This window comes from Pagrus pagrus (assembly GCF_965226575.1).
Source record: "Pagrus pagrus genome assembly, chromosome: 1".
NCBI classification, from domain to species: domain Eukaryota; kingdom Metazoa; phylum Chordata; class Actinopteri; order Spariformes; family Sparidae; genus Pagrus; species Pagrus pagrus.
Window position 1 is genome coordinate 24,780,621 of NC_140185.1, and position 14,744 is coordinate 24,795,364.

The following is a 14,744-nucleotide window of genomic DNA, read 5'->3' on the forward strand; positions in this document are numbered from 1 at the left end:
CTTCAGTCTGAAAGTCAAAGAGCACCAGAAACACATCATTTATTCATGTTCACAAGGAAACCTCTTCATTTCATTGTGTGTTTTAATTAAATAATTCTTCAGGAAATGTTGTTTTTGCTCTCTTGTGTTGAATAAATCAGTATGTAGGACAGAAGACATAACAGCACAACGTGTTCATTTTAAAGAAACCTTTATAAAGTTTAAACATTTCTGGACATAAACATTTGAACTTTTCAAGACATATACAATTCTTTATATGAAACAGTAAATATCTCTTATTGTGCACACTCTTAAAGTAATTCAGAAAATAAACACTGTTATCTTTTGCCTGATCTCTCCTGCTCATGGCATTTTAAACCTTACTTCTGTCACTTGAGGCACTTTCTGAATGACGAGGCTTTTGTAGAACAATGTAAAGCATGATGCTGAAAGACTATAGCGCCCTCGTGAGGCGACTTGTACACAGATACAGACCCGATGGCTTCCTGGCGCAGGAGCCTAGCTTACACACTTAAACTGATCAGTTGAGCTTTTTATACAGACATGCTGGCAGTGTGAGGCAGCTACACATGCAGGTTTAAATATAGTTTTACACTGCAGATTGTTCTTGTTTGTAAAAACTGAACCATAGTGAGTTTGACTCCTATTCTTCAAGTGTTTATATTCATTCCTAACACTACTTCTGCTCCTGGTGATGATTTGAAGATAACGCCTGCACTCCATGTGTATTTCTGATTGTTCTCATTAACTGTCTCTGATGCCAAAACTGAAAAGATCCTGTTAGTTTTCAGGGTACATTCCTGGTTTGGAAATGACTTCATGTCCACAGCACGGCGACACAAATCTTCAGACAAACATCACATGCTCATGAAGTCTTTTTTTCCCTGAAATAGCTTTGGGCTGTACACTGATTTAACACTGAAAGTCATAACCTTGATAGTTTTTCATATCCACAAATACTGATAAAACCTTGTAATGAAACTCTGGGTGATTCGTACGCCTCTCTGATCGAAGAAATCCACCATCTTGAAAAAAATTATCGGATGACTCCGTAAATGCACTGTAATAACGCCAGAAACAAGGCCGCTTTTAGCTGTTCCTGAAATGTTTACATTTTGGACACTGAATTTTCACATGACAGGAACAGTTTATGAAAGTGTAAACGTAAGTGGTATCCCACTTCAACCCAGGCAACGTGATGGAGTGTGTGTTGAAAGAACGAGGACTTCAGGGGGAGTTATTCTAAAGGGGACTTTCTGTCATGAGGTCTATCGTTCTTGGTCAGAACAAGGCAAATGTGTGCACAAACTCTGCCGCGATGGAAGAGCTTGTTTGTCTGAGCAGTGAGTGGGACAACCTCAAGGCCTCCAATCCCGCAGAGTGAGAGGGAGATGGGAGAAATGGTTTGGTTATGGTTCCACTGTGTCATCAGAAGACAGTAGTGGCCAAGTGGCTAGGAGTAGAGGGACGCTCCTCCTGACCATGTGATGTGTCGTCTCCTGAAAGATTGAAAGATGTAACTTCTCATGCTTGCCGTCGAGTTCACATGAACAACTGCGGCCTCTGTTCACCGACAAGCTGCCCCTCACCGTGTTGTTCATCTCCCTTCTCCTCGCTGTGCTCCTCCTGCTCCTCCGGCATTTCTATCTGACTCAAATCCTGCATGTCTGCCACGCTGGACTCCTTTTTAAAAATAACATTTGTTTTCTTTTAGCTTTCATTTAGTACAAATGTGAAAAACACACTCACATTAAGTGCTCTAAAACGAATTCAGCAGATTCTTTGATTACCTGTGATTCAGAGAAACGATCTTCATCTGAGTTCCTAAATCCTTCTGGAGCCTCCATTAGGATCTCTAGACCGCCGGCCTCCTCATCGTCACTGCAAAGTGAGACAAAAAGTAGGCTGATGTGACACATTTCCCTAAAATACAGCCGGATAGATCCTTTAACATTTTATCAAGATTCACAGAAAGATGTATTTTATTTATGTCGACTGGTTATTGCTGCAAAAGATGGTTTTCGTAAGAACTGCTTCGCTGTGTGTTGTTCCTTTTTGTAATATTGTATTGCTGTAATGTTTTCCTAATGGTTTGCCTTTTCTCGTTGCTCGGCGTGGGTTATGTTCTGTCTAAAGAGTTCTTGTTTTGTCGCTGTCTTTATGGCGTTTCTTATCTTCGTTGTGTAAATGTTATTACTTTATAGTGTCAAAAACATCATCACTGAAGGACTGTAGTTGAAAATTAACTAGTTGGCTAACAATGGCACAGTGATGCTGATTCACACATTAGAGTGTTAGAGTGTACATAAATGACTTGTTTTGTTGAGTTGTGTTGTTAAATTGCTATTGCTACGTCCACATCATATCATTCAGACTGTACATATGAGCAGCTGAGTTGGATAAAATCTTGTAATTAGGACTCAGAGATATCGCCCCGCCCACAGACTCTTGGCGACAAAGCCTCTGTCACTGTCAGTAACGTCTGAATAAAATTCAATTTCAGCACTAAAACAGTTGATTCAGCCCTTTTAAAAGAAGCTGACCTCATTTGTTTGTATGGTTTCACTTGTTAACGACAAATACTGAACACAAGAAACAAGAAATTTCTGCATCGTGCTGCGCTAACAGTCTTCCCCTTCTCACTCATTACATCTCAATACATTCATTTTTATTATATTTATATGTTTATATGGTGACCTTGAAAAGGGGAACTTGCTCTCATTGCCCCTCCTTGTTTAAATAAAGGTCCGAATGAATGAATGAATTGTGTCAATGCAGCATATTCACAATAAAAGGGGAAATGGATCTAATCTTGTGTCATGTGACATTTGGATGGAAATGTTTTATATGAAATACTACTATGACCGACACGTTTGTCCAAACTCTCACACAAAAACAACCTGATGACACTAACCTTCCTCCAGAGTAAAAGTTCTTTTCATCCTTTTCTTCCTCCTCCACTTTCTCTTCCTCCTTTATGTTTTGGTTCTCTTCATGTTGCCCATCATCTTCATCTTCATTATCATCATCATCCTTCTTCTTTTCTTCTTCTTGTTGTTGCTCATTCTCTTTTTCCTCCTCGTCTTCCTCGAGGTCAGAGCAGTTGAGAAAGTCAAAACTTTCAAGGGCTGTCTCGACTTCTTGAGTGAAACTAGAAGAAGTAGGAAAAGGAGCCTGCGGAGAGAAACATGCAGGATGTGTCAATATCACTATCGATAAATTACAGTTGGCAAAAACACAAACGTGAATGCGGGAGCTCACCTTCGGAGCGTCCTCTGGTTGTTTTGACTCCTGGACGGACTGATGTGTCTCTTCTACCTGTTGTCCCTCTCCTGCTTCAGTGGTGCTGTCCTCTGCTTCTGCTTCAGTCCGTCCAGCCTGGACTGACAAGTCCTCAGATGCGTCATCTTTTACCTCCTCCGCTGAAACACACACTTGTGGGATGCTGCTTTCAGACAAATCCGACTCAGGAGGCACAGAGGAGACATCAGGGCATGAGCAGCTCAGGTCTGCTGAGGCCTCCGAGAGGTCAGCTGATTGGACAGACGCCCTATCAGTCACAGTACAGTCTGGACTGCTCTCGCCGACTTGGCTGTGCGAGCAGGAAGTCTGCAGATGGCCATTGGGCACCGCATCTGCCTGAGAGAAAACCTCCCCTGCTTCTGTCTCGTCCTCCTCTTGGTTGGAGGAGAGCGACGGCGTCGAAGCGCTGGACTTGTGCGGTGTGAATGACAGCTGAGTGGTGAGGGTGCTTTGCAGCATGTTGGAGGCCGCCAGCCTCTGAGCATGGTGAGCCAAGGCCGGACTGGAGGAGTCGTCGGATGATTCAGAAGAGTTGGACCAGACTGTCCCGTTCTCCATTTCTCCCTGTCGCTTCAACAGAGACTAGAAAGTAAACAAGACAGATATAGATGAGAAAGAGACTTAATCTTGCTTCATGCTTCATGATAAGATGTCTAAAGCTTGTTTTTTTGGGGAATTAACAAAAATAGGAGTATACACGCACATCAAAGCCAAAATTGGCCGGTGCTGAGTTGAATACAAGCAAAACATAAAACAAAAAGACGGCTTGTACACTGCAGGGCTCCAATGTTGTGTTTTGTATCATGTTTAGAATAAACACACAAAAATAAAAATTAAAGGCAGTATACGCATATTGCAGCTGACAAAATGTCTGATGGTTTTCAGGTTAATCTGACATCGAACCATTTAAAACTTTTTCTGTTAGTATTCTGGATTTGATTGGAAATTACCTTCAACAATTCATTCAATTTACTAAATATTTGTACAATTACTTCCATATGTTGATTACTTTTGCTTGACGAATCATTATAATTTCACTTCTCAGATTTTTATGACTTTGATTATTGTAAACTAAACAGCTACAGCTACAACTACGTCCCAACACACCGACTGTACAGAGGTGAATCGGGGCGTTGTGCGGCCGAAATCACAACGCAAGGACGCTGTCCTGTCCGTCACGAACGTCTCCGCCGACCAGCGGCTCTGTCTGGGCCCGACACGAGGCACGCTCTTCACAGGAGGTGAGGAAGAGGAGGGACATATTGGAGCTCTACTCAACCACGATTAAACAGCTACAAGGACCACAGCTCCGCTCATACATGCTGCTGCTGTCACATGTCACACTACTGCTATCATTCATTCTGCTCGCGTTAGGCACGCTACTCCCACCTCCACACGTCCTCACACACAGCCCTCTGTAAATATCCTCACACACATCAGTGCTACTGCTACAGACAAAGCAGTTGGGGAGCAGCTGAAATAGAACAAGCCGGTGAAATGACAGTAATAATAGCCATCAGTGAGATAAATGGCAAATAAACAGTGTGCATATGAAGAGTTTACAAACCATTTTTTATGAAAAAGTGGTGTAACAGATGGAGGTAATGTTGGTGGAAAATGCTAATAGGATATGACTTTTAATGTGACTCACATAAAACACCTGCTCCCGCATCGAGGGCGTGTCTGGAGGGCTCTGATTGGACAGCAGCCGTTTGGAAACTGTACTGGTGGATGATGTCTGGTCATCCTTATCAAATGGACTGAAAAACAAAGAAAGAAAAAAAACATGAGAAACAGCAAAAGACGCCTGAATAAATGTGTTAAAAATGTAAAAAAAAAAAAAAAAACATAAGAGGTGTGTGCTGCAGTTTCAGTACCTCCAGGTGACCTCCAAGTTCAGCTTCACCGTCCCGAGGTCGTTGATATCCACGGCAAGCGTCTGGGGGAGTGGGCAGAACAGGTCGAGCATTTCGCAGGACACGGTGCCCACCACCACGTGATTGGCCAGGCTCTTTAGCTCCGTCACCTTGACAACCAGAACAAGCAAACACCAGAGAGATGAGGAGAGGCCGAGACCGTGGGAGATTCACAGTTTTACAATTAGCACAAGCTGGCAGCTTTAGTGAGACTGCATGAAGTGAAGTAGAGGCTGGTGAGAAAATGTATTTTTCTCATTTTGAACAAATACCATTAAAAGACAAACACACCGAAGGAGAAGGAAACATGTTTCTTCATTATGATGGGCAGTTTTTTTTTAGTCGATCCCACACACAGCTTCCTGCTGCCATAAATATACGCAGCTGAAAATAGTCTGCAACAAATCTACTTTACTGCTGTTTGAGTTACATTTGCTTAAAAACCATCCACCCAGCTGTTTTAGGACAATCATTTAGCTCTTTTAAAATTAAACTCTGCAATTGTGACTCCTTTTTCAAGATTTACATTTTGAGAAGAAACCGGTGGACAAAGATGAGTTAGGTAAGTCAAACTTTTCATGGAGTTTGTCTACAGTAAGAAAAATCAGGAAAACCAGCTGATCTCATTACCTTGATTGACAGCAGCTCCGTGACGAGAGGCAGAAAGATGTATTCCTCACTGTCCCACATCTGCTTGTTGCTGACTTCCACGCGGCCTCGTAGCCTCCAGCGTTGCCGCCCGTAGCGCATTAGGACCTAATGTGACAAAAAAACAGTTGATCTGTTGAAGCAGATGTGATGCTGACTGAGATTCCAGCGTTCATGCTTGTAATTGTGTTTCTTACCTCATACTGGTCGCCAGCACACAGCCGTGCAAAGCCAGCGAGGCCTGAAACATCGGAAATGGACAAGAAAAATGAGAACTGGAGAGCAAATAGGAAGTCATATGAGTATAGAAAGTGACTCACCCTTCATCTTGACATGAAACTCTCCCATCTGGCTTTCTAATTCACTCTCAAGTGAGCACATGTGCTGCAGACACAAACAGAGGAAGGGATTAAATAATGTAATTGTGTAATAATGTAATTTTTTCAACACTAGAATATACATCTATTTCTAGCTAAAATAATGTGAGAGCCACGCCCTCAGGTCAGTCACTTGCCTCTGTACATTCCCTGTAGCCCTTGTTGGCTTCACTCAGGCTCTCTCTGGCCTCTTTGCTGCCAGTGGCGGAGTTGAAGGCCGCCACCATCTTACTTGCTCCATCACGCAGTCGCCGCTGTATACAATAAGCATCGTACAGCTCCTCAACCTGGAAAACACGGGTTTCAACAAATGGATATAATGTTAAATTCTCAACTGAAGAGAGAATGAAAATGAATATTATCATCAATTTGTATTGATAGAAAGCTGCTGTTAGATTCACAACATATTTTATGTGTTATAGTTGACGCATTTTTAGCCACTCTGGAGCCGTGGAACAGGCTGAGAACACAGCACTGACACAATATCACCACGAAAATTTGCCATGGCGAACATGTAAGCAAACGTTTGCCTATTTACACATTCAGCGGACATGAGGAATCATTAGCATTCATTTGGAGTCGTGTTCAAGTCAATCTTACGAGTTTCGGTCAAATAATCACGATCCATTCACTCTGTTTTCATCTCTACCAACTCCTGAGGTAAATATCTTGTTTTTAGTTGCTAGATGCTCCACTATGTTCACCAGCTAGTCGCTTACTGCGTTGGTCTGCCATTTGATGCCAGGTAGGTCATGAGTAGTGAATTCCTCAGAGCTTCTTCTTTTTTCTTTTTATTTTACCTATAAACAGCTGCTGCAGCTGGACATGAGTTGCTGAGAGTGAACCAAAACCATAACACCATAAAGAGTCGGTTGATAATAATTCTTTCTGGGTTTGTACCACTGATAAGTTTTTACATTACACATTGTCCTCTAAAGTATACTTTCAGTACAATATTTTGAAAGGGACTCTATACCATTTAAAAGCTACAACAGGAACTTTCTATTTTTGGACAAAAGATACTGATGGTGAAACAAAGTGAACTTTGTGTTTTATTGGCGTACCACCAGACAACAGAGCAGCTTCTTTCCCCAGGCTGTGAGACCTCTCTGTTCATCCTCAGCACTCCACCATCAAAAATAGTTGTAATTTTATGACTTATCAGACCCAGATAAGTCAGAAACAGAAACAGAAAAATCATCTAATAGTCTTGTTTGCTTATGTAGGTCATAAAGAGGGATCGGTATCACATGAGACTATTTCATTACCAGTTAAACGTTCCTTGTAGTACATTTAAATAAAAAAAGACATAACACATATATACAGAACGTGCATACACACCTTGCTGAGATGGAAGTCCAAGCGTCGCATAAACCTCTCTATGGCTTTCACTTGCTGCAAAACAAGAAACAAATTGTTAAACTTGACAAACAAAACACAGGAAATCTTTGCCTCTCTTCAATCCTTGTGCAGTTTCAACGTCCTGCACTCATGTCTGTATAACACAGGTGTGAATGAAACTCACCTTATCCTGCTCATACAAAGACCCCTGCAAAGTAATAATAAAAACATTGTAAGAATAAAAACATTCAGCATCACAAAGTATCAAATCAACATCCTGACTGAGACGACAGCAGCCAGCCTGGTACTATCAATACTGGCGTGACTGGTTTGACCACATGAGCAGCTCACCAAACGACCGTTCCTCTTGTTTTCTCTGATCTGCTGACCCAGACTGTCCAGCTCCAGCTGGTGGACCTGCAGGTACGACCTAACAACAAAAACCCAATCACCGTTACCTCTTCATTTCAAGACTGAAAAGCTGTTGTATCCTGCATATGCAGTGACATTCCACCTGGCAGCCACCCACTGCTATCGATGCAAACAGTGCCGGAGATGTGTTTACTCACTGTAAGCCTTTGCGTAAGGCAGCGTACACTTCATCCAGCCGCTCGGGCTGGGGGGTTTTAGTGGGTGGCAGTTTGGTGGAGCCTGTGAACATCCTGCTTCCTTACAAGGCACGTTTCTCTTGGATCAAACAGTGCTGAGGGAGACAGAGGCAGAGAGAGATAGAACATGGGATCACTTCTGATAAGGCCTTCGTGATTATTTGGTTTATTCCAGGAAACTGGCTGGATGGAGAGACGGACATGAGTTCAGCTCACCTGCTGAGTAGAGAGAGACTGTCACTACTGTAGCATGCTTGGAGAGTTGAGTGTAGCGCTGTGGCTTTAACAAACCGAAGGACATGTCCTGTAATTACACAAAAAAGAAACATTAGAGACAAAAACGTCCCCCTACACCTCATACCTCACTGTACCTGACAAGGGTTTTTTTTTGCTCGTTCTCTGTGATTATAAAGGATTCTGATAATTACAGAAGTCACTGGAGGATAAGTTGAGGGAGGGAAAGAGGATAGAAGCCACTCTTTCACTTCCCCGGTCTGGCCACACTGCTTTGTTGAAAGTCTGAGATGCCGAGCGACATGCATGCAGCAACCACACTGGCCGCCGCTGACAACAGAAGGGAGTACAGTCTGCTTTTGCTTCTCTTCCCCTTCCTTCCCTACTTCTCCACCCCCCTCTTCACATCCAACACCAGAGTACAGGAAGTCTCATGGCTGACTCTACACAGGAAATTCTACACAGAAGTTTGGCCCGAGAATATAAAACCATCCCTCCACTGTGAGCGAGGGTGTAAGAATTGACCCTTTTTCTACTCCGAGCTAAGCTACTAAACGGGCAGATTAGCGCGACGCCAAAGGCAGGGGAAACTATAGGAAGGGAGGGTCGTGCCTGAGCTAATCTAGTCACAAAAGAGATTACAGTCTTAAACCACACTAAATCTGTCAAGCAGAAGCCAAACCCATATTAACACATGGTATCTGTGAATGAGCTAGTTCAGGACAGAGCAACTAGTGACATCTGCTCTCCATTGTCTTACACTAAAGTCAAAACCAGGAGAGAAACGTGCCTCATTATAACAGATGGGATCAAACGTTCCACCTGTTGGAGTCGCAGAAATGGAAAACACAGATTATGGTTTCATAATGATCAAAGCCTTATTAGGAAAAACACTGCTGACATGAGAATAAGCTGTATGCACCGTGCTGTGCTTCTGTGCTCCCCCGCTACACGGTGAGGTGAAATGGACTCGGGGTGCACCAGGCCGGGGGTCCAGTTAAACCTCTAATCTGAGCTGCAGACTGGGAGGATTAACTGGAGTTGGTCAGAGTTAGAACATGGCAAAGAGAAGGTGCCATACCAGAGGTCCTTTACGGATAAAACACCCTGAAAACAACCACTTCTGCCAAAAACGGCCAAAGAACATGCAGGACTTGCACCCTGGGGAGCCATGAAAGTGCAAAGTCATCATGATGAAACACACAATCAAAGAGAGAGAGAGAGAGAGATATCTCACATACTCCCACCCACCCATAAATAGCTGTACCTGAGGAAGCCCACGCAGTCTCTGAGTAGACTGAGTTTTCCTGATGACTACGAGTGCCAGTCACCCAGTTTCCTCTCTGTCAGATGTGCTCTTATCCCTTTCCTTACATTAGAGATCATTAGCTGGATTAATCCTCTCCACAGACCAGAGCGAACAAAGAGGACACTGTTTCCAATCACCTCACAAGACTGGAGTTTTTTGTGTAAAAAAAGCCTTTCGCACACACTCACTGCATGCACAAGCACATATAGCCTTGTCCGGACAGTAGTTTGGACCCACAACTCACTCACTCTCAGTCATTTGTTATTTTTCACAAATTGGCCGATCACTCGCTAAGTTAACTGAATAGGGCTGAAACTGAAGATTACTGTTTTTAAGTGGATGTTTTTAATAAATCGACTGATTAAATCTCACAGTATTTATGCGTTTTGTCTCAATAGGTGCAGTTATCCGATGTCATGTTGTGTTTGTTGTTGCAATTGGGAAGTTTGGGAAATAAAAACAGTAGCTAACAAGAAAAAAAATCCATCTCAATGGATGAATAGAGTAGATGAGGCATTTCAACCAACAATGGTTTAAAAGTGCACTGTGTTTGGAAAGAAACCTTCACCGATTGATTTTCATGACCGAATAAACTGAATAAACAAACAAGTTCATCCTGGTTTACTGTGTTTGTATTTGCAGGAAGCTTCTTAGTAGCTACCTTTCTAGCTTCAAACAATGTTTTGGGGACTTTGATGCCTCTAGGTTGGCTTGTTTATATGAAATTATATCAAATAACTATTTATGAGTTTGTACTATTACATCACTAGTATTGTAAATAATAATTTCCTGAGTTTTTAAACTACATAATGCACCTTTAAATCAGACAAAGGCACCTCATCTAGTCTATTCTGTATATCCTTGCCATGCCTTTCTTGATGAATGACCTGAACCTTTAGCCAATTATTCAACTAAATGGTGATTAATTCTCTGCTGATTACTTAGTCAATTACTGTCTCAGACATCACTACGTGCCAATAACTAACTGGTGTCTGTAAACTGGTTTAATGTGACCTACTGTCACAGAATAGGGAAAAGAAAGTCATGTGTCATGTTGGAGATGAATCATAACCATTACTGGAAGTTCACTAATCCAATAATCGTTTCAGCATTTAAGCTTCTCTTGTATGTGGCTGAACATTTAGTGCAGATATAAACAACGACGTAGCTCCCTCCCCTCCAGATCATCCATACTTTGTGGGTCCAAGTGTGCCGGAGGAGGAAGAGGAGGAGGTGGTGGTGGTGGAGGAGGAGGAGGATGAGGGGGTAATGGTGTTACAATACAATGCAACCACCTCTATTCCAGATTACTGGATTAGCCTAACCTGGCGGCAGCAGGCCACTGAGTCGGATAAACACACTCACACATCACGGCCGAGCTCTTTAGTGAATGATGGAGTCCAAACAGCAAAACTTAGGGACGCGGTGTCGGGCCAGATTTTGTATTCCGCACATATCCCACCCCAGCTCTCCGGAGCTCACATCACAGGCCACAAAAAGTCCACTCCCGTCCGCACCAGGACCCCCACCGCCCTGAACGTTAACCCGCTACCGCCACAAACAGCTGGGAGAAAAGGGGGGATTGAGTAAATCACGGCCAGCTGGCGGATATAATGTCGACAACATCACGGGAAAGCAACTTCACGTCGGACGGACTCATGACCATGTAGAGAAAAATTTAACGGGCTTCTTCTTGTGACCTTGGCGGAAAAAAAGCAGCAGGTACCTACCTCTGTTTTACTGTCCGACAGCCCGGAGAAGATGACCGGAGTCTCATTTCCAACGCGATGCTCCACGCTATTAGCAGAGGTTTACAGTTATTCTGGGCGCTGTCCCTCTCCTTGATTTCGCAGTTTTTTGTGTCCACAGCTAAGCTAGCGGCAGTTAGCAAGTCGGCTTCCGCTTCGGGGGTTTTCACAATAAAAGCTCCCAACGTTAACCAAAAGTTGCACTTGGTATGGAAGTAAAAAGATGCAACAAGTAATAAAACACACGGATTAGCCCAAAACTGGACGGGTTTTTTTTTGGCAATCCTTATTACATTTTTTCTCTGATGTATTAGGAATATCCATAGGACCTCTCACCATAAAAGCAACATTTGGCACGGTGCTGCAGGATCTCAATATTGGGTCATGCAGCAAAAACACGATAGCGTTTATTACACTCCTGGAAACGAGACTTATACTGCTCGAATGGAAAGACAGATCTCCAACGTTTAGTTCATTGATTAGAGAGCTCATGCATGATCTGACCTTAGAAAAAGGTTGTTACACTACAAGAGGTTGCTCACTCCACTATCATACCATTTGGCAACTGGCTCTGAATCAGGTGGAAAGGATGGACGCCTCAGACATTTTAAATCAATAGATGTAACCCTTCCTTTCTTTTCCTTTCCTTTCATTTAATTTTAGTATCTTTTTCCTCCCTTCTCCTCTCTTTTCTTTTTTCCTCTTCTCCTGTCTTGCATAATTTTAGTTTTTTGCATTTTCTCTTTTCATTGTATGCTTATAAATCATTAATGGATTATGGAATGGTGCAATAAGGTAGGGTTATCCCACAGGTAACCCTAACCCTGAAAAAAAAAATGAATATACTTTGAAAAAAACAAAACAAAACACATGAATTAAATTTCAAATATTTCAGTGGAGACAGTACAAAAAATATTTTCTCACAAGGTTTAGAGCACTGATCAAGAGATAATATGTTAATTTTATTCATGCAACTCAAATCACAGGTATTTATCTGAGAGTTTGATATTTTTTCTAAACACAACACCCTCTCCCCTCAATTTGGATTTGGGAAAACTTTGCCACAAAACCTTTAATCGGATAAATGAACAAAAATAATGGAAGAGCATCAGTGTAGGGATCCTTTTTCCAGGACACTGACTGAAAACAGCATTTTCAACAATCATGAATGGAAATTATATTGAGTAAGGATACTAGATATTGATAGGATAAGATCCATCTGTTGGTTTATTATAATGGTTCAAAATAAAATGGAAATACATTTGTACATTACTTACATTATTTCCTTCTATCTGTAGCCACACCATATAGTGAACTGCTGCACATTTACTACACACCTCCATCATAGCTACAAATCTGTAGACAATTACTTTGGTATATGTGCATATTTTTGTAATGTTATTGTAACGAGGTGAAAATGTGTTTATTTCTACTTTGTTTAAACAATTTTTCCACATTTAACCGGCAAATTTTCGGACAATTTTCCATATAATAATAAAAGGGGAAATAGAAGTTGTTGATGTTTGGGACAGCATGAATTTCCTGACTTAAAAACAATACATTTTCCACAACTTATTGTGGACAATACAACCACAAATACATCTTCTGATGGATCACATGCAGCAACAACCCATGTTACACATACAGACCATATAAACTTGATGACAGATGACATTTTCTGTTGTGAACCATTTAACATTTTGCACTGGATACCAGACATCAAAACTCATACAAGCTTTGCCTAATATATTCAGAACAGCTTTGCTTGGACAGAGTCACTGAACTTGTTCGTTTGAAACCTTTGACTAATACACTACTCAAAATTAGTTAGGGATATTGGGATATGGGTTTATATATGCACGTGCAATGTATTCACAAAATTAAAAATCCAGATATGTCACAGCATAAACAATCGAGTGAAACACTAAAATATCCCAATATCCCTAACTAATTTTAAGTGGCGTATGTTTGAAGCCAGTAATTATTGTGTACATGAGAACAGATTGGACCATTACACCTTCGTGTAAACTTATTGTGAAATGTCGCTACTCTAACCGGAAATCGAGCTTCGGCTAGTTGCTGTGGCAACAAGGATGTCTCTCAGTCTGTCACTGTTTTCTCCGTTGCTGCTTGTGCTTCGCTGGCGACGCCACGGTGAATCCATCGGAAAAAAACAGACATGATGTTTCCGAAGGACAGGAGGGAGAAGAAGTACCAACTTCCTCCCAGAGTCACCCATGGGTGGCCAAGTAAAACGTGTAGGTTCACGTTCAGCAGATAAATCTATCAGGTGCAGCGGCGGCGCAGGGGCCGTTTGTCCAAATTTGACCAAGCCGGGGAGGGGGCGGCGATAAAGGAAAGCATGTGGCGCTTTTTCCTCCAGATTTCCGACAAAACAGGACGCTGCAGCTGGCAAACCAAGAGTGCCGCTATTAATCATCCACATTAACTGGTTAAATATCTGCCCCCTTCTGGTTAAAGCTAAACTGCATTCATACAAACTATACTTTAACTAGATGGAGGGTAAAGTTAACTGGAAGACAGAAGAGCTGGAGGGAGATGTCTTAAATAAGACTACCGAGGGCTTAAACACGGTCTCAGTATTACACTGTTAACCTACCAAATATCTCCTGCCACTATCATTCATTACGTGATGTTAACGATGGTTAAAAAGTTTGGAAGCAAGCCAATGTCTTGCTCATTGTTCGTGTTAGCTAGCTGTTAGCTAAAACAATAACTAGCTTCAGCTAAAGTTACAGCGACTTGCTCAACCATCACATGACGAGGAGGCTCCCCAACCTCAGAAACCACCAGGACTCAGAGTTTCTGTGTCGTCAGGATAAACAAAAGACATGGAGGTAACTTCTTCACAGAGGATTAATGCCTGTTGAGGAAGGTGTTTGTTCAGGAAACTATGAAGAGAACATTTGGATATCTGTTCAATATTTTATCCTCATGACATGTTTGTCTTCATCACATTAAATTGAACTACATATTTTAGAAACTAGTTAAAGGGCCACTATGTAGTTTTGGAGACATTCAAACAGAATTGTAATATTTACAATATCAATGAGGTAATAACACAGAAATATAAATCTTTTTCATAACTGAGTAAACAAGCTGTTCTCAGAGGAAAATGAGGTCCCCAGAACACTGTATGAAGCTAGGAAGGTGGCAGGGTCCGCCACATATAAACAAAGTAAAACAGTATGAAATTGTGTTGTCCTTTAAGGTCAGTTTGTTTATTCAGTCATAAAACA

The 14,744-nt window shown here is 41.9% G+C and overlaps 1 protein-coding gene across 1 annotated transcript; it reads right to left on the bottom strand.

Moving 5' to 3' along the window:
* Positions 1-173: 173 nt before the first annotated feature.
* Positions 174-11,628, bottom strand: LOC311260180 (rho family-interacting cell polarization regulator 1-like). The gene is made up of 17 exons (XM_084357719.1): positions 11,467-11,628; positions 8,410-8,497; positions 8,155-8,288; positions 7,937-8,015; positions 7,770-7,793; positions 7,586-7,639; positions 6,382-6,531; positions 6,188-6,251; positions 6,065-6,108; positions 5,850-5,975; positions 5,181-5,329; positions 4,955-5,063; positions 3,262-3,885; positions 2,915-3,174; positions 1,791-1,881; positions 1,590-1,683; positions 174-1,499 (listed from the first exon to the last, which is right to left on the bottom strand). The coding sequence occupies exons 3-17, from the start codon at positions 8,244-8,246 to the stop codon at positions 1,429-1,431; spliced, it is 2,031 nt and encodes a 676-aa protein (XP_084213845.1). The 5' UTR covers positions 8,247-8,288; positions 8,410-8,497; positions 11,467-11,628; the 3' UTR covers positions 174-1,428.
* Positions 11,629-14,744: the final 3,116 nt, after the last annotated feature.